At 53.0% G+C, this 24,849-nt stretch overlaps 1 protein-coding gene across 1 annotated transcript; it reads left to right on the forward strand.

Moving 5' to 3' along the window:
* The first annotated feature begins 5,806 nt into the window (after nucleotides 1-5,806).
* LOC137465654 (histone acetyltransferase KAT8-like) lies at nucleotides 5,807-23,389 on the forward strand. Its single transcript, XM_068177719.1, has 11 exons — nucleotides 5,807-6,056; nucleotides 8,645-8,719; nucleotides 11,590-11,762; nucleotides 14,010-14,063; nucleotides 16,324-16,488; nucleotides 17,468-17,557; nucleotides 17,962-18,102; nucleotides 19,482-19,575; nucleotides 20,830-20,980; nucleotides 21,922-22,076; nucleotides 23,237-23,389. Exons 1-11 carry the CDS (start codon nucleotides 5,807-5,809, stop codon nucleotides 23,299-23,301), a joined length of 1,413 nt encoding a protein of 470 aa, XP_068033820.1. The 3' UTR covers nucleotides 23,302-23,389.
* Nucleotides 23,390-24,849: the final 1,460 nt, after the last annotated feature.

Consider the following 24,849-nt stretch of genomic DNA (forward strand, 5'->3'; position numbering starts at 1 on the left):
TTTTGGGACAAATTCGGGACAATTTTGAGCCATTTTCGGGGACAATTTTGGGACCATTTCGGGACAATTTCGGGGCGATCCCGGCCGTTTTCGGGGTTACCTGAGCAGCCGGAGCCGCCCCCGGGGGTCACCCGGGGCCACCAACAGCGACAGACGGGCAACCTCGGGGGGGGGGCTCGGGGGGCGGCACCCCCAAATCCCAGCGCGGGGGGGCCTGGGGGGACGGGGGAGGGGGTCACGGGGGCTGGGGGGGATTTTGGGGGGATTTTGGGGATTTTGGGGATTTTGGGAGTATTTGGGGATTTTTGGGGGATTTTGTGGGATTTTGGGGGGGGTTTGGGGGGATTTGTGGGATTCAGGGATTTTGGGGGGGGGGGGTTGGGGGGAATTTTGGGGGGATTTTGGGGGGGATTTTGTGGGATTTTGGGGGGGTTTTGGGGGATTTTGGGGATTTTGGGGGAGTTTGGGGGGTGGTTTCGAGGGGAGTTTGGGGAATTTGGGGACATTTTGGGGGGTTTTGGGGGATTTCAAGGATTTTGGGGGGAGTTTGGGGAATTTGGGGGTATTTTTGGGGAGGGTTTGGGGGGTTTGGGGGGGATTTAGGGGGGATTTGGGGGGATTTTGTGGGATTTTGGGGGGATTTTGGGGGGATTTGGTGGGATTTGTGGGATTTCAGGGATTTGGGGGGGTTTGGAGGGAATTTTGGGGGGATTTGTGGGATTTTGGGCATTTTGGGGGGTGTTGGGGGATTGTGGGGGGATTTTGTGGGATTTTGGGGGAGTTTGGGGGGTTTTGGGGGGAGTTTGGGGAATTTTGGGGTATTTATTTTTGACTATTTCAGGCCAGTTTTTGGGGGGATTTGGGGGCATTTTGGGGTGTTTATTTTTTGGCTATTTCAGGCCGGTTTTTGGGGGGATTTCAGGGGATTTTTTTGACTATTTCAGGCCCGGGTTTTGGGGGGATTTCGGGGGATTTTGGGGTGTGGGGGGGGGGGGGTCTCACCTGGGGGGGCTCCCAGCGCTGCCCCGGCTCCAGGGCCAGCAGGGCCGTGTGGGGGGGGGAGGGTCCCAAAAAATTCCTCGTCCTCCACGAGGGTCCCGTCCTCGGGCAGCGCCAGCGCCGGGGGGAACGGCAGCCCCAGCGCCGAGCCCGCCTGGGGGGATTTTGGGGGGATTTGGGGGGAATTTGGGGGGATTTGGGGGATTTTGGGGGGATTTGGGGGGGATTTGGGGGGATTTGGGGAGAAATTGGGGGATTTCGGGGGGATTTCAGGGGGATTTGGGGGGAATTTGGGGGGGATTTAGGGGGGATTTTGGGGAATTTGGGGGGATTTTGGGGGGGGATTTGGGGGGGATTTTTGGGGTGAATTTTGGGGTGAATTTTGGAGGGATTTCGGTGAATTTTGGGGTAATTTGGCTGGATTTTGGTGGATTTCGGGGTGAATTTTGGGGTGAATTTTGAAGGGATTTCGCTGAATTTTGGGGTGAATTTTGGAGGATTTCGGGGTGAATTTTGGGATTTCGCTGAATTTTGGGGTGAATTTTGGAGGGATTTCGGTGAATTTTGGGGTAATTTGGCTGGATTTTGGGGGATTTGGGGGATTTTGGTGGATTTTGGGGTGAATTTTGGGGGGTGAATTTTGGAGGGATTTCGCTGAATTTTGGGGGTGAATTTTGGAGGGATTTCGGTGAATTTCGGGGTAATTTGGCTGGATTTTGGTGGATTTTGGGGTGAATTTTGGTGGATTTTGGGGGTGAATTTTGGGGTGAATTTTGGAGGGATTTCGCTGAATTTTGGGGTGAATTTTAGAGGGATTTCGGTGAATTTTGGGGTAATGTGGCTGGATTTTGGGGTGAATTTTGGAGGGATTTCGCTGAATTTTGGGGTGAATTTTGGAGGCATTTCGGGGTGAATTTTGGGGTTTCGGTGGATTTGGGGGTGAATTTTGGGGGCGATCTCGGTGGATTTTGGGGTGAATTTTGGGGGGGATTCAATGGGAGCCGCTCGGGCCCCAGCGGCGCGGATTAATTAGCGGGGATTAATTAGCGGGGATTAATTAGCGGGGATTAATTAGCGGCCGCACCTGCTCGCGCAGCTCCGCCAGCGTCGCCGCCAGGAGCCCCCGGGGCCGCCCCTCCCCCACGGCGGGGCCGACCCAGAAGGGCCGGGCCGGGGTGGGGGAGGGGCTGGGGGTGGGGGAGGGGCCCGGGAGGAGCCGGGCCAGGGAGCTGGGGGGGGGGGGGGGAGGGGCGGGGCAAAAAAAATCCAAAAATGGGGAAAAAAAAACGGGAGAGGGAAATGTCAAAATTCCGATAAATGCACCCGAAACTGCCCAAAATCCCCCCAAATTTCATCGAAATTCCGACGAATCCCCCCAAAATTCCGAAAAATTCACCCCAAATTCCTCAAAATTCCCCAAGATTTAATAAAATTCCCCGAAATTCCATCAAATGCACCCAAATTTCCCCAGAATTCCCCCAAAATTTCATCGAAATTCCAACTAACCCCCCCCAAATTCCCCGAAATCCAATAAAATTCCCCGAAATCCTATCAAATGCACCCAAATTTCCCCCAAATCCCCCCCAAATTCCCAAAAATGTCATCGAAATTCCGACAAATCCCCCCCAAAATTCCAAACAATTCACACCAAATTCCCTGAAATTCCATCAAATGCACCCAAATTTCCCCAAAATTTCCCCAAAATTCCATCGAAATTTCATCGAAATTCCGACAAATCCCCCCAAAATTCCGAAAAATTCACCCCAAATTCCCTGAAATTCCATCAAATGCACCCAAATTTCCCCAAAATTCCCGAAAATGTCATCGAAATTCCAACAAATCCCCCCAAAATTCCGAAAAATTCACCCCAAATTCCCTGAAATTCCATCAAATGCACCCAAATTTCCCCAAAATTCCCGAAAATTCCCGAAAATGTCATCGAAATTCCGACAAATCCCGCCAAAATTCCAAAAAATTCACCCCAAATTCCCCAAAATTCCATCAAATGCACCCAAATTTCCCCAAAATTCCCGAAAATGTCATCGAAATTCCAACAAATCCCCCTAAAATTCCGAAAAATTCACCCCAAATTCCCCGAAATTCCATTAAATGCACCCAAAATTGCCCAAAATCCCCCCAAAATTCCCAAAAATGTCATCGAAATTCCGACAAATCCCCCCCAAATTCAAAAAAATTATCCCCAAATTCCTCAAAATTCCCCGAAATTTAATAAAATTCCCTGAAATTCCATTATTGCACCCAAAATTCCCAAAAATGTCATCGCAATTCCAACATATCCCCCCAAAATTTCAAAAAAATCACCCCAAATTCCCCGAAATTCCATCAAATGCACCCAAATTACTCAAAATCCCCCCAAATTTCATCGAAATTCCAACAAATCCCACCAAAATTCCATAAAATTTTCCCAAAATTTCCTGAAATTCCCAAAAATTCCATCAGATTTAACTGAAATTTTAAGAAATGCACCCAAAATTCTTCGAAAATACCCAAAAATTCCCCAAAATTCCCCCAAAATTCCCCCAAATCCCCCAAAATTCCCCCAAAATTCCCCCAAAACTCCCCCAAAATTCCCCCCAAAATTTTTCCAGAATCTTAAAATTCCCCCAAAATCTCCCAAAATTCCCCCAAATTTTCCCAATTTCCCCCCAGATTTTCCCAAAATTCCGCAAATTTCCCCCAAAATTCCCCAAAATCCCCCAAAATTCCCCAAAATTTCCCAAAATTCCAAAATTCCCCCAAATTTCCCCCATTCCCCTCCCCCTCCCCCCCGGTACCGCAGCGCCTCCATCGCTTCCGGGGGGCGGGGCAAAGTCCGAAGGTCCGCGATGACGTCACGGTGACGTCACGGGGGAGGGGAAGTCCCGGGAAAACAAAATTTGGAATTTTTCGCCCGAAAATGGGTGAAAAAAAATGGGAATTTTGGGAGGGAAATTTGGATTTCGCGGCGAAAAATTGGAATTTGGAGGGGGGGTGGAAATCGGGAATTTTGCGGGAAAAAAGGGATTTTTTTGAACCCAAAAATCGGGAATTTTGTGTTAAAAAAGGGATTTTTTTGAACCCCGAAATCGGGAATTTTGCGGGAAAAAGGGATTTTTTTGAACCCAAAAAGCGGGAATTTTGCGGGAAAAAAGGGATTTTTTGAACCCCCAAAACTGGGAATTTTGCGGGATAAAAAGGGGATTTTTTTGAACCCAAAAATAGGGAATTTTGTGGGGGAAAAGGGATTTTTTTGAACCCAAAAATCGGGAATTTTGCGGGATAAAAAGGGGATTTTTTTGAACCCAAAAATCGGGAATTTTGCGGGAAATAGGGATTTTTTTTAAACCCAAAAACAGGGAATTTTGTGTTAAAAAAGGGATTTTTTTTTAACCCAAAAATTGGGAATTTTGCGGGAAAAAAAGGGATTGTTTGAACCCCAAAATCGGGAATTTTGTGTTAAAAAGGGATTTTTTTGAACTTCAAAATCGGGAATTTTTCGGGAAAAAAGGGATTTTTTTCAGCCTAAAAATCGGGAATTTTGCGGGAAAAATGGGATTTTTTGAACCCAAAAATCGGGAATTTTGCGGGAAAAAAGGGATTTTTTGAACCCAAAAATCGGGAATTTTGCGGGAAAAAAGGGTTTTTTTTGAACCGAAAAATGGGGAATTTTGTTGGAAAAATTTGGAATTCGGGAGCAAAAGTTGGGAATTTGGGGTAAAAAATTGGATTTTTCCGGAGGAAAAATTGCGAAATTGGGGCGGAGATCGGAAATTTGGGGCAAGAAAGGAAATTTTTACCCAAAAATTGCGAATTTGGGGGTAAAAAATCAGAATTTTGGGGTAAAAATGGAATTTTTACCCAAAAATTGGGCATTTGGGATGAATTCCCGCCATTTTTTTGTCGCCTAGCAACCACTTCCGGCCATTTTTGGTTGCCTAGCAACCTTTTTGATCTCCTAGCAACCAATTCCCGCCATTTTTGGTTGCCTAGCAACGTTTTTGCCCCCTAGCAACCAAGTCTCGCCATTTTTATTCCCTAGCAACCAATTCCCGCCATGTTTTTTTCTCCTAGCAACCACTTCCGGCCATTTTTTTTAAATTTCCGGTCTCCTACCAACCACTTCCGGCCCTTTCCTCCGTCTCCTAGCAACCAATTCCCGCCATGTTTTTGCTCTCCTAGCAACCACTTCCGGCCATTTTTTTTTTTTCCCCGGTCTCCTACCAACCACTTCCGGCCCTTTCCTCCGTCTCCTAGCAACCAATTCCCGCCATGTTTTTGTCTCCTAGCAACCACTTCCGGCCATGTTTTTGGTCTCCTAGCAACCAATTCCCGCCATTTTTTTGTCCCCTAGCAACCAATTCCCGCCATGTTTTTGGTCTCCTAGCAACCAATTCCCGCCATGTTTTTGGTCTCCTAGCAACCAATTTCCGCCATGTTTTTGTCTCCTAGCAACCAATTCCCGCCTTTTTTTTGTCCCCTAGCAACCAATCCCCGCCATGTTTTTGGTCTCCTAGCAACCACTTCCGGCCATTTTTTTCTAAATTTCCGGTCTCCTACCAACCACTTCCGGCCCTTTCCTCCGTCTCCTAGCAACCAATTCCCGCCATGTTTTTGTCTCCTAGCAACCACTTCCGGCCATGTTTTTGGTCTCCTAGCAACCAATTCCCGCCATGTTTTTGTCTCCTAGCAACCACTTCCGGCCATTTTTTTTTTCCCCCCGGTCTCCTACCAACCACTTCCGGCGCTTTCCTCCGTCTCCTAGCAACGCGTCGCCGCCCTTTACGCGTCACTTCCGCCTCGCTCCAACATGGCGGCGGCCGCTTCGGGCCCGGTCCCGGAGGCCTCGGGCGGGCCCGGGGGGGCCCCGGGCGGGCCCCGAGCGGCGCCGGAGGGACCCGGGAGCGGAACCGGAACCGGGAGCGGAACCGGAACCGGGAGCGGAGCCGGGAGCGGAGCCGGGAGGGGCCCAGCGGGAGCGGCGGGGACGGCGCGGGACGCGGAGGTGGCGGTGGAGATCGGGGAGACGTACCTGTGCCGGAGGGCGGACGGGAGCTGGCGTGAGCGCTTTATACTGGTTTATACTGGTTTATACTGGTTTGTACTGGGATGGGTACCTGTGCCGGAGGGCGGACGGGAGCTGGCGTGAGCGCTTTATACTGGTTTATACTGGTTTATACTGGTCTATACTGGGATGGGTACCTGTGCCGGAGGGCGGACGGGAGCTGGCGTGAGCGCTTTATACTGGTTTATACTGGTCTATACTGGTTTGTACTGGGATGGGTACCTGTGCCGGAGGGCGGACGGGAGCTGGCGTGAGCGCTTTATACTGGTTTATACTGGTTTATACTGGTCTATACTGGGATGGGTACCTGTGCCGGAGGGCGGACGGGAGCTGGCGTGAGCGCTTTATACTGGTTTATACTGGTTATACTGGTTTGGTTTATACTGGTTTATACTGGTTTATATTAGCTTAAGGGACTTATCCAATATGGCTGCCTCCATTGGCCTTTACAAGATGGCCACCCAAAATGGCTGCCACAGAATGAATCGAAGATGGCTGTCCAAGATGGCTCCCCACTGTGGCCAGCCATTGGTGCATACTGGTTTATACTGGTTTATACTGGTTTATACTGGTTTATACTGGTTTATACTGGGATGGGTACCGGTGCCGGAGGCGGACAGGAGCTGGCGTGAGCGCTTTATACTGGTTTATACTGGTTTATACTGGTTTATACTGGTTTATACTGGGATGGGTACCGGTGCTGGAGGGCGGACGGGAGCTGGCGTGAGCGCTTTATACTGGTTATACTGGTTTATACTGGTTTATACTGGGATGGGTACCGGTGCCGGAGGGCGGACGGGAGCTGGCTGAGTGAGTGGTTTATACTGGTTTATACTGGTTTAACTGGTTTGGTTTATACTGGTTTATACTGGTTTATATTAGTTGAAGGGACTTATCCAATATGGCTGCCCCCATTGGCCTTTACAAGATGGCCACCCAAAATGGCTGCCACAGAACAAATCGAAGATGGCTGTCCAAGATGGCTCCCCACTGTGGCCAGCCATTGGTGCATACTGGTTTATACTGGTTTTGTACTGGTTTATTTAGAGTTTAAGGGACTTATCCAATATGGCTGCCTCCATTGGAGTTTCCAAAATGGCTACCCAAAATGGCTGCCACAGAATGAATCGAAGATGGCTCCCCACTGTGGCTAGCCATTGGAGTATACTGGTTTATACTGGTTTATACTGGTCTATACTGGATGGGTACCGGTGCCGGAGGGCAGACGGGAGCTGGCGTGAGCGCTTTATACTGGTTTATTACTGGTTTATACTGGTTTGTACTGGTTTGTGCTGGTTTATATTGGTTTATACTGGTTTAAAACTGGTCTGTACTGGTCTGTACTGGTTTGTACTGGGAGTGCTGGGAGGGTTGTACTGGATGTGCCGGGTGAACTGGTTTATACTGGGAGTGCGGTACTGGGGGAACTGGGAGTGGGGTGGGGGGCATGGGGAGCTGGTCCCAGTCCCTCCCAGTCCCTCCCAGTTTGTTCCAGTCCATCCCAGTCCCTCCCAGTCCCTCCCAGTCCCTCCCAGTCCCTCCCAGTTTGTTCCAGTCCGTCCCAGTCCGTCCCAGTCCATCCCAGTCCCTCCCAGTCCCTCCCAGTTCATCCCAGTCCCTTCCCAGTCCCTCCCAGTCCATCCCAGTTCCCTCCCAGTCCATCCCAGTTCCCTCCCAGTCCATCCCAGTTTGTCCCAGTCCCTTCCCAGTCCCTCCCAGTCCATCCCAGTTCATCCCAGTCCATCCCAGTTCATCCCAGTCCCTCCCAGTCCATCCCAGTTTGTTCCAGTCCATCCCAGTCCCTCCCAGTCCATCCCAGTTTGTTCCAGTCCGTCCCAGTCCGTCCCAGTCCGTCCCAGTCCATCCCAGTTCATCCCAGTCCGTCCCAGTTCATCCCAGTCCCTTCCCAGTCCATCCCAGTTCATCCCAGTTCCCTCCCAGTCCATCCCAGTTCCCTCCCAGTCCATCCCAGTCCATCCCAGTTTGTCCCAGTCCCTTCCCAGTCCCTCCCAGTCCATCCCAGTTCATCCCAGTCCGTCCCAGTTCATCCCAGTCCCTCCCAGTCCATCCCAGTTTGTTCCAGTCCATCCCAGTCCCTCCCAGTCCATCCCAGTTTGTTCCAGTCCGTCCCAGTCCGTCCCAGTCCATCCCAGTTCATCCCAGTCCGTCCCAGTTCATCCCAGTCCCTTCCCAGTCCATCCCAGTTCATCCCAGTTCCCTCCCAGTCCATCCCAGTTCCATCCCAGTCCCTCCCAGTCCATCCCAGTTTGTTCCAGTCCGTCCCAGTCCGTCCCAGTCCATCCCAGTTCATCCCAGTCCGTACCAGTTCATCCCAGTCCCTTCCCAGTCCATCCCAGTTCATCCCAGTTCCCTCCCAGTCCATCCCAGTTCCCTCCCAGTCCATCCCAGTCCATCCCAGTTTGTCCCAGTCCCTTCCCAGTCCCTCCCAGTCCATCCCAGTGGCTCCCAGTTGATCCCAGTTTGTTCCAGTCCCTCTCCCAGTCCCTCCCAGTGGCTCCCAGTTTGTTCCAGTCCCTCTCCCAGTCCCTCCCAGTGCTCCCAGTTGATCCCAGTTTGTTGCAGACTCGGCCGAGGTGATCCAGTCCCGCCTGAACGAGCAGGAGGCGCGCGAGGAGTTCTACGTGCACTACGTGGGCTGTGAGTGAACTGGGCAAACTGGGAGGGACTGGGAGCGACTGGGAGGGACTGGGATGAACTGGGAGGGACTGGGATGGACTGGGAGGGACTGGGATGGAACTGGGAGGGACTGGGAGGGGACTGGGAGGGGATTGCGAGGGACTGGGGGGCACTGGGAGGGTCTGGGAACAAACTGGGATGAACTGGGATGAACTGGGAGGGGACTGGGATGGATTGGGATGGACTGGGAGGGGATCTGGGGGGACTGGGACAAACTGGGATGGGATTTAGGGGGACTGGGATGGAATTGGGAGGGACTGGGAGCCACTGGGATGGGACTGGGAGGGACTGGGATGGATTGGGAGGGAACTGGGATGAACTGGAAGGGAACTGGGAGGGACTGGGATGGAACTGGGAGGGGACTGGGATGGACTGGGAGGGACTGGGAGGGGATCTGGGGGGACTGGGACAAACTGGGATGGGATTTAGGGGGACTGGGATGGACTGGGAGGGGATTGGGAGCCACTGGGATGGAACTGGGAGCCACTGGCATGAACTGGGAGGGGACTGGGATGAACTGGGAGCCACTGGGATGGGACTGGGAGTCACTGGGATGAACTGGGAGGGGACTCGGATGGAACTGGGAGGGGACTGGGATGAACTGGGAGCTACTGGGATGGAACTGGGAGCCACTGGGATGGAACTGGGAGCCACTGGGATGAACTGGGACAGTTCCCAGTGCTCCCAGTTAACCGCAGACTGGGGGGATTTGAAGGCACTGGGATGAACTGGGATGAACTGGGATGGCTCCCAGTGCTCCCAGTAACTCCCAGTAACTCCCAGTGCTCCCAGTTAACCCCAGAATGGGGGGATTTGAAGGCCCTGGGATGGCTCCCAGTGCTCCCAGTGCTCCCAGTAACTCCCAGTGCTCCCAGTTAACCGGCGCCTGGACGAGTGGGTGGACCGGAACCGGCTGGGGATGGTTCCCAGTGCTCCCAGTAACTCCCAGTGCTCCCAGTTAACCCCAGACTGGGGGGATTTGAAGGCCCTGGGATGGCTGGGGATGGTTCCCAGTGCTCCCAGTGCTCCCAGTAACTCCCAGTGCTCCCAGTAACTCCCAGTAACTCCCAGTTAACCCCAGAATGGGGGGATTTGAAGGCCCTGGGATGGCTGGGGATGGTTCCCAGTGCTCCCAGTAACTCCCAGTGCTCCCAGTTAACGGCAGACTGGGGGGATTTGAAGGCCCTGGGATGGTTCCCAGTGCTCCCAGTGCTCCCAGTAACTCCCAGTGCTCCCAGTTAACGGCAGACTGGGGGGATTTGAAGGCCCTGGGATGGCTGGGGATGGCTCCCAGTGCTCCCAGTGCTCCCAGTAACTCCCAGTGCTCCCAGTTAACCGGCGCCTGGACGAGTGGGTGGACCGGAACCGGCTGGGGATGGTTCCCAGTGCTCCCAGTGCTCCCAGTGCTCCCAGTTAACCCCAGACTGGGGGGATTTGAAGGCCCTGGGATGGTTCCCAGTGCTCCCAGTAACTCCCAGTTAACCCCAGACTGGGGGATTTGAAGGCCCTGGTATGGTTCCCAGTGCTCCCAGTGCTCCCAGTAACTCCCAGTTAACCCCAGACTGGGGGATTTGAAGGCCCTGGGATGGTTCCCAGTGCTCCCAGTGCTCCCAGTAACTCCCAGTGCTCCCAGTTAACCCCAGACTGGGGGGATTTGAAGGCCCTGGGATGGTTCCCAGTGCTCCCAGTGCTCCCAGTAACTCCCAGTTAACCCCAGACTGGGGGATTTGAAGGCCCTGGGATGGTTCCCAGTGCTCCCAGTGCTCCCAGTAACTCCCAGTGCTCCCAGTTAATGCCAGACTGGGGGGATTTGAAGGCCCTGGGATGGCTGGGGATGGCTCCCAGTGCTCCCAGTGCTCCCAGTTAACCCCAGAATGGGGGGATTTGAAGGCCCTGGGATGGTTCCCAGTGCTCCCAGTGCTCCCAGTAACTCCCAGTGCTCCCAGTTAACCGGCGCCTGGACGAGTGGGTGGACCGGAACCGGCTGGGGATGGTTCCCAGTGCTCCCAGTAACTCCCAGTGCTCCCAGTTAACCGGCGCCTGGACGAGTGGGTGGACCGGAACCGGCTGGGGATGAACTGGGATGGTTCCCAGTGCTCCCAGTAACTCCCAGTGCTCCCAGTTAACCGGCGCCTGGACGAGTGGGTGGACCGGAACCGGCTGGGGATGGTTCCCAGTGCTCCCAGTGCTCCCAGTAACTCCCAGTGCTCCCAGTTAACCGGCGCCTGGACGAGTGGGTGGACCGGAACCGGCTGGGGATGGTTCCCAGTGCTCCCAGTAACTCCCAGTTAACCCCAGACTGTGGGGATTTGAAGGCCCTGGGATGGTTCCCAGTGCTCCCAGTGCTCCCAGTAACTCCCAGTTAACCCCAGACTGGGGGATTTGAAGGCCCTGGGATGGTTCCCAGTGCTCCCAGTGCTCCCAGTAACTCCCAGTGCTCCCAGTTAACCCCAGACTGGGGGGATTTGAAGGCTCTGGGATGGTTCCCAGTGCTCCCAGTGCTCCCAGTAACTCCCAGTTAACCCCAGACTGGGGGATTTGAAGGCCCTGGGATGGTTCCCAGTGCTCCCAGTGCTCCCAGTAACTCCCAGTGCTCCCAGTTAACGGCAGACTGGGGGGATTTGAAGGCCCTGGGATGGTTCCCAGTGCTCCCAGTGCTCCCAGTAACTCCCAGTGCTCCCAGTTAATGCCAGACTGGGGGGATTTGAAGGCCCTGGGATGGCTGGGGATGGCTCCCAGTGCTCCCAGTGCTCCCAGTTAACCCCAGACTGGGGGGATTTGAAGGCCCTGGGATGGTTCCCAGTGCTCCCAGTAACTCCCAGTGCTCCCAGTTAACCGGCGCCTGGACGAGTGGGTGGACCGGAACCGGCTGGCGCTGTCCAAGAGCCTGAAGGAGGCGGCGCAGAAGAGCTCGGAGCCGTTCCTGGGGGAGCTGGCCGAGCCCGAGAGGAAAATCACCCGCAACCAGAAACGCAAGCACGACGAGATCAACCACGTCCAGAAGGTCTGGGGCCAACTGGGACAGACTGGGACAGACTGGGACAGACTGGGAGAAACTGGGACAAACTGGCACAGACTGGGACAGACTGGGAGAAACTGGGACAGAGTGGGACAGAGTGGGACAGACTGGGAGAAACTGGGGGACAGACTGGGGGACAGACTGGGAGAAACTGGGACAGACTGGGGGAAACTGGGACAGAGTGGGACAAACTGGGACAGATTGGGACAGACTGGGACAGACTGGGACAGACTGGGACAGACTGGGACAGACTGGGAGAAACTGGGACAGAGTGGGACAGAGTGGGACAGAGTGGGACAGACTGGGACAGACTGGGAGAAACTGGGACAGACTGGGACAGACTGGGACAGACTGGGACAGACTGGGACAGGCTGGGAGAAACTGGGAGAAACTGGGACAGACTGGGACAAACTGGGACAAACTGGGACAGACTGGGAGAAACTGGGACAGACTGGGACAGACTGGGACAGACGGGGAGAAACTGGGACAGACTGGGACAGACTGGGACAGACTGGGACAGATTGGGACAGACTGGGACAGACTGGGACAGACTGGGACAAACTGGGACAGACTGGGACAGATTGGGACAGACTGGGACAAACTGGGACAGACTGGGACAGACTGGGACAGACTGGGACAAACTGGGACAAACTGGGACAGACTGGGAGAAACTGGGACAGACTGGGACAGACTGGGACAGACTGGGACAAACTGGGACAAACTGGGACAGACTGGGAGAAACTGGGACAGACTGGGACAGACTGGGAGAAACTGGGACAGACTGGGACAAACTGGGATAGACTGGGAGAAACTGGGATAGACTGGGACAGAGTGGGACAGACTGGGACAAACTGGGACAGACTGGGACAGACTGGGAGAAACTGGGACAGACTGGGAGAAACTGGGACAGACTGGGATAGACTGGGACAGAGTGGGACAGACTGGGACAAACTGGGACAGACTGGGGGACAGACTGGGAGAAACTGGGACAGACTGGGACAGACTGGGGGACAGACTGGGACAGACTGGGACAGACTGGGAGAAACTGGGATAGACTGGGACAGAGTGGGACAGACTGGGACAAACTGGGACAGACTGGGACAGACTGGGAGAAACTGGGACAGATTGGGACAGACTGGGGGAAACTGGGACAGACTGGGACAGACTGGGACAGACTGGGAGAAACTGGGACAGACTGGGACAGACTGGGAGAAACTGGGACAGACTGGGACAGACTGGGATAGACTGGGACAAACTGGGACAGACTGGGACAGACTGGGATAGACTGGGACAAACTGGGACAGAGTGGGAGCGAGTTACAGGGCACTGGGATGGGGTTAGAGGGCACTGGGATGGACTGGGATGGGGTTAGAGGGGACTGGGAGGGACTGGGACAAACTGGGATGGACTGGGATGGGGTTAGGGGTTACTGGGATGGGCTTAGGGGTTACTGGGATGGACTGGGACAAACTGGGGCAAACTGGGACAAACGGGGAGTGAGTTACAGGGCACTGGGATGGGGTTAGGGGTTACTGGGATGGACTGGAACAAACTGGGAGGGACTGGGATGGAACTGGGTTATACTGGGCTATACTGGTTTGTACTGGGATGGGCTGGGATGGAACTGGGCTATACTGGTTTGTACTGGGATGGACTGGGAGGGAACTGGGTTATACTGGGTTATACTGGTTTGTACTGGGATGGATTGGGATGGAACTGGGTTATACTGGTTTATCCTGGGATGGACTGGGAGGGAACTGGGTTATACTGGGTTATACTGGTTTGTACTGGGATGGATTGGGATGGAACTGGGTTATACTGGTTTATCCTGGGATGGACTGGGAGGGAACTGGGTTATACTGGTTTGTACTGGGAATGAACTGTGTTATACTGGTTTGTACTGGGATGGACTGGGAGGATTTGGGATCACACGTTGAGTACTGGTCCCTGCTGCTCTTTACTGGTTTCTACTGGTTCTTACTGGTTTGCATGGGTTGTTCCTGGTCTGGAGCGGTCTGTACTGGTTTATACTGGTTTATACTGGTTTATACTGGTCCTTACCGGTCCGGACCGGTCGGTACCGGTTTTTACTGGTCCTTACTGGTCCGTACTGGTCCTTACTGGTCCGTACTGGTCCGTACTGGTCCTTACCGGTCCGGACCGGTCGGTACCGGTTTTTACTGGTCCGTACTGGTTTTTACTGGTCCTTACTGGTCCGTACTGGTTTTGCAGACCTATGCCGAGATGGACCCGACCACGGCGGCGCTGGAGAAGGAGCACGAGGCCGTGAGTGGGCGGGGCCTGGACTGGGGGGGGGTGGGGCCAGCCCAGGTGTGCCCAGGTGTGCCCAGGTGTGCCCAGGTGTGCCCAGGTGTGCCCCAGGTGTGCCACCGGTCTGTTCCCGATCCCCTGGGTGAATTCCTGGATGAGATTTGGGAATTCTGGGCTGCTTTTGGCCGTTTTTTTGGCCGTTTTTGGCCGTTTTTCGCGGGGTTTTCGCGGGGCTCTCGTGCCCAGGTGCGTGCCCACCTGTCCCTTGCAGATGCCCAAGGTGAATTCCTGGACGAGATCCACACCTGGGGCACCTGGAGATCCTCACCTGGGCGGGATCCTGGGCTGGTTTTGGGTCGTTTTTGGCCGTTTTTGGGTCATTTTTGGCCATTTTGGGGTCGTTTTTAGCGGGATTTTAGTGGGATTTTTGCAGGATTTGGGCACTCAGGTGTGCCCAGGTGTGCCCAGGTGTGCCCAGGTGTGCCACCGGTCAGTTCCCGATCCCCTGGGTGAATTCCTGGATGAGATCTGGGGATATTCCTGGAATTCTGGGCTGCTTTTGGCCGTTTTTGGCCGTTTTTGGCCGTTTTTCGCGGGGTTTTCGCGGGGCTCTCGTGCCCAGGTGCGTGCCCACCTGTCCCTTGCAGATCCCCAAGGTGAAATCCTGGACGAGATCCACACCTGGGGCACCTGGAGATCCTCACCTGGGCGGGATCCTGGGCTGGTTTTGGGTCATTTTGGGCCGTTTTTGGGTCATTTTTAGCAGGATTTTAGTGTGATTTTTGCGGGATTTGGGCACTCAGGTGTGCCCAGGTGTGCCCAGGTGTGCCACCTGTCTGTTCCCGATCCCCTGGGTGAATTCCTGGACGAGATCTGGGGATATTCCCGGAATTCTGGGCTGTTTTTGGCCGTTTTTTTGGCCATTTTTGGGTCATTTTTGGCCATTTTGGGGTCGTTTTTAGCGGGATTTTAGTGGGATTTTTGCAGGATTTGGGCACTCAGGTGTGCCCAGGTGTGCCCAGGTGTGCCCAGGTGTGCCCAGGTGTGCCCACCTGTCAGTTCCCGATCCCCTGGGTGAATTCCTGGATGAGATTTGGGAATTCTGGGCTGTTTTTGGCCGGTTTTGGCCGGTTTTGGGTCATTTTTGGCCATTTTGGGGTCGTTTTTAGCGGGATTTTAGTGGGATTTTTGCAGGATTTGGGCACTCAGGTGTGCCCAGGTGTGCCCAGGTGTGCCCAGGTGTGCCCCAGGTGTGCCACCTGTCTGTTCCCGATCCCCTGGGTGAATTCCTGGACGAGATCTGGGGATATTCCTGGAATTCTGGGCTGTTTTTGGCCGTTTTTTGGCCGTTTTTGGGTCATTTTTGGCCGTTTTTGGGTCGTTTTTAGCAGGATTTTAGTGGGATTTTTGCAGGATTTGGGCACTCAGGTGTGCCCAGGTGTGCCCAGGTGTGCCACCTGTCAGTTCCCGATCCCCTGGGTGAATTCCTGGACGAGATCTCAGGATATTCCCGGAATTCTGGGCTGTTTTTGGCAGTTTTTTGGCCGTTTTTGGGTCACTTTTGGCCATTTTGGGGTCGTTTTTAGCGGGATTTTAGTGGGATTTTTGCAGGATTTGGGCACTCAGGTGTGCCCAGGTACCCCCAGGTGTGCCCAGGTGTACCCAGGTGTGCCACCTGTCAGTTCCCGATCCCCTGGGTGAATTCCTGGACGAGATTTGGGAATTCTGGGCTGCTTTTGGCCGTTTTCGGCCGTTTTTTGGCCGTTTTTTGGCCGTTTTTTCGCGGGATTTTCGCGGGGTTTTCGCGGGGCTCTCGTGCCCAGGTGCGTGCCCAGGTGCGTGCCCACCTGTCCCTTGCAGATCCCCAAGGTGAAATCCTGGACGAGATCCACACCTGGGGCACCTGGAGATCCTCACCTGGGCGGGATCCTGGGCTGGTTTTGGGTCGTTTTTGGCCGTTTTTTGGCCGTTTTTGGCCGTTTTTCGCAGGGTTTTCGCTGGGTTTTCGCGGGGCTCTCGTGCCCAGGTGCGCCCAGGTGTGCCCAGGTGCGTGCCCACCTGTCCCTTGCAGATCACCAAGGGGGTGGGAACAGGTGAACAAGGTGAAATCCTGGACAAGATCCACACCTGGGGCACCTGGAGATCCTCACCTGGGCGGGGTCCTGGGCTGGTTTTGGGTCGTTTTTGGCCGTTTTTCGCGGGATTTTCGCGGGGTTTTCGCGGGGCTCTCATGCCCAGGTGCGTGCCCAGGTGCGTGCCCACCTGTCCCTTGCAGATCACCAAGGTGAAGTACGTGGACAAGATCCACATCGGGCACTACGAGATCGACGCCTGGTACTTCTCGCCCTTCCCCGAGGACTACGGGAAGCAGCCCAAGCTCTGGATCTGCGAGTTCTGCCTCAAGTACATGAAATACGAGAGGAGCTACCGCCTGCACCTGGTGGGCACACCTGGGCACACCTGGGCACGCCCGGGGGGCGCCTGGGGGCACCCGGGAGGGGAGGAACGAAAAAAACCCGGTGGAATTTGGGCGAAAAATGGGGATTTTGGGGGGTTTTGGGTTACCTGGGCACACCTGGGGGGCATAAAAACACACCTGGGCGCACCTGGGGCACACCTGGGGGCACCTGGGGGTACCTGGGCACACCTGGGGGGTACCTGGGCACACCTGGGCACACCTGGGCACGCCCGGGGGGCACCTGGGGGCACCCGGGAGGGGAGGAACGAAAAAAACCCGGTGGAATTTGGGCGAAAAATGGGGATTTTGGGGGGTTTTGGGTTACCTGGGCACACCTGGGGGGCATAAAAACACACCTGGGCACACCTGGGGTACCTGGGCACACCTGGGGGTACCTGGGCACACCTGGGGGGTACCTGGGAACGCGGGGGGGGTACCAGGGCACATCTGGGCACACCTGGGCACACCTGGGGCGTACCTGGGGTCACCCAGGCACACCTGGGGGCTACCTGGGCACACCTGGGGGCTACCTGGGGGTACCTGGGCACACCTGGGGGTACCTGGGCACTCTTGGGCACACCTGGGGGGTACCTGGGCACACCTGGACACACCTGGGCACACTTGGGCACACTTGGGGGGTACCTGGGCACACCTGGGCACACCTGGGCACACTTGGGGGGGTATCTGGGCACACCTGGGGGGTACCTGGGCACACCTGGGGCACACTTGGGCACACCTGGGGGGTATCAGGGCACACCTGGGCACACCTGGGGGGTACCTGGGGTCACCCAGGCACACCTGGGGGGTACCTGGGCACACTTGGGGGGTACCAGGGCACACCTGGACACACCTGGGGCACACCTGGGGGGTACCTGGGCACAGCTGGGCACACCTGGGGGGTACCAGGGCACACCTGGGCACACCTGGGCACACCTGTCTCACCTGAGCTCTCACCTGGCAGGGGCAGTGCCAGTGGCGGCAGCCGCCCGGGCGGGAGATTTACCGCAAGGGCAACATCTCGGTCTACGAGGTGGACGGCAAGGACCACAAGGTGAGTGCCCGGCGTGCCCAGGTGTGCCCAGGTGTGCCCAGGTGTGCCCAGAGTCACCTGCGCACCCCAAATCCGGAGAATCCCCAAATCCCGGGGAATTTTGGGGTGGTTTTGGCCGTTTTTGGGGCTTTTTAATGGGATTTTGGGGGGATTTTGGGGGCATTTTCTGGGATTTTGGCGGCATTTGGGCACTCAGGTGTGCCCAGGTGTGCCCAGGGTCACCTGGGCACCCCAAACCCGGGGAATCCCCAAATCCTGGGGAATTTTGGGGTGATTTTTGTGAGATTTTAGTGGATTTTGGTGGGATTTTCGTGGGATTTCGGGCCACTCGGGCGCGCCAGGCGTGCCCAGGTGTGCCCAGGTGTGCCCAGGTGTGCCCAGGTGTGCTCAGGTGCCCCGCTCAGATCTATTGCCAGAACCTGTGCCTGCTGGCCAAGCTCTTCCTGGACCACAAGACGCTCTACTTCGACGTGGAGCCCTTCGTCTTCTACCTGCTCACCGAGGTCGACCGCCAGGGCGCCCACATCGTCGGCTACTTCTCCAAGGTGGGCACACCTGGGCACACCTGGAGGGGCTAGGGATAGACTTGGGCACACCTGGGCACACCTGGAGGGGTCGGGGCACACCTGGGCACACCTGGGCACACCTGGGAGGGGTTAGGGATGAACCTGGGCACACCTGGGCACACCTGGAGGGGCTAGGGATACACCTTGGCACACCTGGAGGGGTTAGGGATAGACCTGGGCACACCTGGGCACACCTGGGCACACCTGGAGGGGCTAGGGATGCACCTGGGCACACCTGGGCACACCTGGAGGGGTTAGGGATGCAATTGGGCACACCTGGGCACACCTGGGAGGGGCTAGGGATACAGCTGGGCACACGTGGGAGGGGTTAGGGATGAACTTGGGCACACCTGGGCACACCTGGAGGGGCTACGGGCACACCTGGGCACACCTGGGCACACCTGGAGGGGCTACGGGCACACCTGGGGGCACCTGGGAGGGGTTAGGGATGAACCTGGGCACACCTGGGCACACCTGGAGGGGTTAGGGATGAACCTGGGCACACCTGGGCACATCTGGGGCACACCTGGGCACACCTGGAGGGGTTAGGGATACACCTGGGCACACCTGGGCACACCTGGGGCACGCCTGGGCACTCACCTGGGCACACCTGGGCACACCTGGGCATTCCCTGAATGTCTCAAAAAACAAAAACAAAAAAATCCCCAAAATTTGGAATGTTTTCCACGTCCCCGGTCCCCAAAACGTCCAAAAATGGCCCCAAAATTCCGGAATTTTCTGGAATTTTCCCGAAATTCCGGAGTTTTCTGGAATTTTCCTGAAATTCCGGTTTTTCGCCGGAAAAGGAATCGACAACGTCGCCTGCGTTCCCCAAAAATCCCAAAAATCCCCAAAATTTGGAATATTTTCCACGTTTTCAGTACCCAAAACGTCCTAAAAAGGCCCCAAAATTCCGGAATTTTCTGGAATTTTCCCGAAATTCTGGAATTTTCTGGAATTTTCCCGAAATTCCGTTTTTTCACAGGAAAAGGAATCGATGACGTCGCTTGTGTTCTCTAAATGTCCCAAAAATCCCAAAAATTCCCCAAAAATCCCCAAAATTCGGAATATTTTCCTCGTCCTCGGTCCCCAAAACGTCCAAAAATGGCCCCAAAATTCCAGAATTTTCTGGAGTTTTCCCAAAATTCCGTTTTTTCGCAGGAAAAGGAATCGACAACGTCGCCTGCGTTCCCCAAAAATCCCAAAAATTCCCCAAAAATCCCCAAAATTTGGAATATTTTCCATGTCCTCAGTCCCCAAAACGTCCAAAAATGGCCCCAAAATTCCGGAATTTTCTGGAATTTTCCCGAAATTCTGGAACTTTCTGGAATTTTCCCGAAATTCCGTTTTTTTCGCAGGAAAAGGAGTCTCCAGACGGGAACAACGTCGCCTGCATCCTGACGCTGCCGCCGTACCAGCGCCGCGGCTACGGCAAATTCCTGATCGCCTTCAGTCAGTGCCGAGAATTCGGGAATTCCGGGGCCCCCAAAAAAATCTGGGAATTTTTTGGGGGGGGGTCCACCAAAAAAAAAAAAAAAAAAAAAAAAAATTTGGGAATTTGTCGGGGGGTTCTGAAAAAAAAAATTGGGAATTTTTTGGGGTTCAAAAAAAAAAAAATTGGGAATTTTTGGGGTTCCAAAAAAAAAAATTTGTGAATTTGGGGATTTCTGAGAAACAAATTTGGGAATTTTGGGGGATGTTGAAAAAAGTTGGGAATTTTTGGGGGGTTCTGAAAAAAATTTTGGGAATTTTTGGATGGATTTTGGGTGAACTTTGGCTGATTTTGGGTGGAATTTTGGGTGGATCTTGGATGGATTTTGATGGATTTTGGCCGATTTTGGTGAATTTCGGCCGGTTTTGTGTGGAATTTATGGACTTTGGTGGATTTTGGCTGATTTTGGGTGAATTTTGGGTGAATCTTGGATGGATTTTGATGGATTTTGGCCGATTTTGGGTGATTTTGACCGGTTTTGGATGGATTTTAGCCGATTTTGGGTGAATTTTGGCTGGTTTTGGCTGATTTTGGCCAGTTTTGGGTGAATTTGGATGGATTTTGGCTGATTTTGGCCAGTTTTGGATGGATTTTAGCTGATTTTGGGTGAATTTTGGCCGGTTTTGGGTGATTTTGGCCGGTTTTGGGTGAATTTTGCCTGTTTTTTGGTGGAATTTGGCCGATTCTGGCTGATTTTGGCCGATTTTGGATGGATTTTGGCCGATTTTGGGTGGATTTTGGCCGGTTTTGGCTGATTTTGGCCGATTTTGGATGGATTTTAGCCGGTTTTGGATGGATTTTAGTCGGTTTTGGCTGATTTTGGCCGATTTTGGATGGATTTTAGCCGATTTTGGGTGGATTTTAGCCGGTTTTGGGTGAATTTTGGCCGGTTTTGGGTGGATTTTGGCCAGTTTTGGGTGAATTTGATGGATTTTGGCTGATTTTGGCCAGTTTTGGATGGATTTTAGTCGATTTTGGCTGATTTTGACCGATTTTGGATGGATTTTAGCCGGTTTTGGGTGAATTTTGGCCAGTTTTGGCTGATTTTGACTGGTTTTGGGTGGATTTTGGCTGATTTTGTGTGAATTTGGATGGATTTTGGCTGATTTTGGCCGGTTTTGGGTGGATTTTAGTCGGTTTTGGCTGATTTTGGCCGGTTTTGGATGGATTTTAGTTGGTTTTGGCTGATTTTGGCCGGTTTTGGCGTCTCCCAGGTTACGAGCTCTCCAAGCTGGAGAGCACCGTGGGCTCCCCGGAGAAGCCGCTCTCGGACCTGGGCAAGCTCAGCTACCGCAGCTACTGGTCCTGGGTGCTGCTGGAGATCCTCAGGGACTTCCGGGGGACCCTGTCCATCAAGGACCTCAGGTACGACCAGTATGGACCAGTATGGACCAGTACAAACCAGTATAGAGCCAAAAAACCCCATAGAAATACATAGAAACCAGTACAGACCAGTACAGACCAGTACAGACCAGTACAGACCAGTGACTCCCCTGGTCCTGGGTGCTGCTGGAGATCCTCAGGGACTTCCGGGGGACCCTGTCCATCAAGGACCTCAGGTACGACCAGTACAGACCAGTATGGACCAGTACAGACCAGTATGAACCAGTATAGAGCCAAAAAAACCCATAGAAATCCCTAGAAACCAGTACAGACCAGTACAAACCAGTATAGAGCCAAAAAACCCATAGAAATACATAGAAACCAGTACAGACCAGTACAGACCAGTATGAACCAGTACAGACCAGTATGAACCAGTACAGACCACTACGGACCAGTATGGACCAGTATGAACCAGTATGGACCAGTATAGATCCAAAAATCCCCATAGAAACCAGTGCGGACCACGAGCTTGGTGGTCACTCCCATGGGTCAGGGGTCACTCAGGGGTCACTCAGTGGTCACTTGGGTCACTCCCAGGGGTCAGTGGTCACTCTGGTCACTCAGTGGTCACTCGGTGGTCACTCTGTCCAGCCAGATGACCAGCATCACACAGACCGACATCATCAGCCCCAGTGACCATTCCCAGTGACCATTCCCAGTGGTCACTCCTGGGGGTCAGTGGTCACTCAGTGGTCACTCAGTGGTCACTCAGTGGTCACTCGGTGGTCACTCGGTGGTCACTCTGTGTCCAGCCAGATGACCAGCATCACGCAGACCGACATCATCAGCCCCAGTGACCATTCCCAGTGACCATTCCCACGGGTCAGTGGTCACTCTGGTCACTCAGTGGTCACTCCCAGGGGTCAGTGGTCACTGTGGTCACTCGGTGGTCACTCAGTGGTCACTGTGGTCACTCTGTCCAGCCAGATGACCAGCATCACGCAGACCGACATCATCAGCACGCTGCAGTCGCTGAACATGGTCAAGTACTGGAAGGGGCAGCACGTCATCTGCGTCACGCCCAAGCTGGTGGAGGAGCACCTCAAGAGCGCCCAGTACAAGAAGCCGCCCATCACCGGTGCGTAATTAGCGCTAATTAGCGCCTGCCCTAATCAGCAGGTCTCGGTCGGCGCCCGCCCTAATGAGGCAGCCTCAGTTGGCGCCCGTCCTAATGAGTCAGCCTCAGTTGGCGCCCGCCCTGGTGGGAGTGGTTTGGGCACGCCCTAATTAACTGCCCTCGTTAATTACTTGCTAATTAATGCTGTTAATGCGTCCCTCGTTAGTCGCCCCCTAGTTACTTCCCCCCATTAATCACCCCCTAATTAGTTTCTCTTGTTAATCATCCCCTAGTTAATGATGTTAATGCGTCCCTCATTAATCACCCCCTAGTTAATTATCCTTGTTAATCACCCCCTAATTAATTCTTCTCATTAGTCACCCCCTAATTAATGCTGTTAATGGCTTCTCCATTATTCACCCTCTAATTAACTCCTTCCATTAGTCTCCTCCTAATTAACCCCATAAACAACTCCCCCATTTATCCACCCTAATTAACTTCCCCCTTTACTCACCCCCTAATTAACTCCTTCCCTTAATCACCGTCTAATTAACAACCCCCATTAATTCCCCCTAATTAACCCCGTTAATGACTCCCCCATTAATCCCGCCCTAATTAACCCTGTTAATGACTCCCCCATTAATCCCCCCTAATTAACCCTGTTAATGACTCCCCCATTAATTCCCCCTAATTAACCCCATTAATGACTCCCCCATTAATTCCCCCCCTAATTAACCCTGTTATTGACTCCCCCATTAATTCCTCCTAATTAACTTCCCCCGTTATTTATCCCCTAATTAACTCCCCCATTAATTCCCCCTAATTAACCCCGTTAATGACTCCCCCATTAATTTCCCCCCTTAATTAACTTCCCCCGTTATTTATCCCCTAATTAACTCCCCCATTAATTCCCCCCCTAATTAACCCTGTTAATGACTCCCCCATTAAATCCCCCCCTAATTAACCCCGTTAATGACTCCCCCATTAATTCCCCCTAATTAACCCCGTTAATGACTCCCCCATTAAATCCCCCCCTAATTAACCCCGTTAATGACTCCCCTAATTAACTCTTCCCCCTAATTAACCCCGTTAATGACTCCCCCATTAATCCCCCTGTAATTACTCACCCCTGGGGGTCCCTGGGACGCTAATTAGCGCTAATTAATTCCCGTTAATTGCAGTGGACTCCATCTGCCTGCGCTGGGCGCCCCCGAAGCACAAACAGGCCAAGGTGGCCAAGAAGTGACGCGCAATTGCCCAAATTTGGGCTTTTTTCACCCAAATTTTGGGGGTTTCTCCTCCGGTTTTGGGATTTCCCAAAATCCTGGGGTTTTCCCCAAAAATTTTTGGGGTTTTTCCCGCTCAAATTTGGGGTTTTCTCTCCAATTTTTGGGGTTTTTCACCCAAATTTTTGGGGTTTTTCCCGGAATTCTTGGGGTTTTTTCACCCAAATTTGGTTTTTTTCACCCAAATTTTTGGTTTTTTAACCCAAATTTCGGGGGTTTCTCCTCCGGTTTTGGGATTTCCCAAAATTTTGGGGTTTCCCAAAAATTTTTGGGGTTTTTTCCCGCTCAAATTTGGGGTTTTCTCTCCAATTTTTGGGTTTTTCACCCAAATTCTTGGGGTTTTTCCCAAAATTCTTGGGGTTTTTTCACCCAAATTTGGTTTTTTCCACCCAAATTTTTGGTTTTTTTCACCCAAATTTTGGGGGTTTCTCCTCCGGTTTTGGGATTTCCCAAAATCCTGGGGTTTTCCCCAAAAATTTTTGGGGTTTTTCCCGCTCAAATTTGGGGTTTTCTGTCCAATTTTTGGGGTTTTTCACCCAAATTTTTGGGGTTTTTCCCGAAATTCTTGGGGTTTTTTCACCCAAATTTGGTTTTTTTCACCCAAATTTTTGGTTTTTTCACCCAAATTTCGGGGGTTTCTCCTCCGGTTTTGGGATTTCCCAAAATTCTGGGGTTTTCCCCAAAAATTTTTGGGGTTTTTCCCGCTCAAATTTGGGGTTTTCTGTCCATTTTTTGGGGTTTTTCCCGAAATTCTTGGGGTTTTTTTCACCCAAATTTGGGGTTTTTCACCCAAATTTTTGGTTTTTTAACCCAAATTTTGGGGGTTTCTCCTCCGGTTTTGGGATTTCCCAAAATCCTGGGGTTTTCCCCAAAAATTTTTGGGGTTTTTCCCGCTCAAATTTGGGGTTTTCTGTCCAATTTTTGGGGTTTTCACCCAAATTTTTGGGGTTTTTCCCGAAATTCTTGGTTTTTTTCACCCAAATTTTGTTGTTTTCACCCTAATTTTTGGTTTTTTTCACCCAAATTTTGGGGGTTTCTCCTCCAGTTTTGGATTTTCCAAAATTCTGGGGTTTTCCCCAAAAATTTTGGGGTTTTTCCCGCTCAAATTTGGGGTTTTCTGTCCAATTTTTGGGGTTTTTCCCGAAATTCTTGGGTTTTTTTCACCCAAATTTGGGGTTTTTCACCCAAATTTTTGGTTTTTTCACCCAAATTTTGGGGTTTTCTCCTCCAGTTTTGGGATTTTCCAAAATTTTTTGGGGTTTTTTCAAAAATTTTGGGGTTTTACCCACAAATTTTTGGGGATTTTCCTCAAAATTTGGAGGTTTTTCGTCTCAATTTTGGGATTTTTGGTTTCCTCTCAAATTTTGGTTTTTTCCCCCAAATTTTTGAGGTTTTCCCCCCAATTTTTTGGGGTTTTTCCTTCCAATTTTGGGCTTCTCCCCTCGCAATTTTGGGATTTTCCTCCATTTTTGGGGGTTTCCCCCCAAACTTTTGGGGTTTCACCCCCT

This window comes from Anomalospiza imberbis, unplaced genomic scaffold (genome assembly GCF_031753505.1).
Source record: "Anomalospiza imberbis isolate Cuckoo-Finch-1a 21T00152 unplaced genomic scaffold, ASM3175350v1 scaffold_100, whole genome shotgun sequence".
NCBI classification, from domain to species: domain Eukaryota; kingdom Metazoa; phylum Chordata; class Aves; order Passeriformes; family Viduidae; genus Anomalospiza; species Anomalospiza imberbis.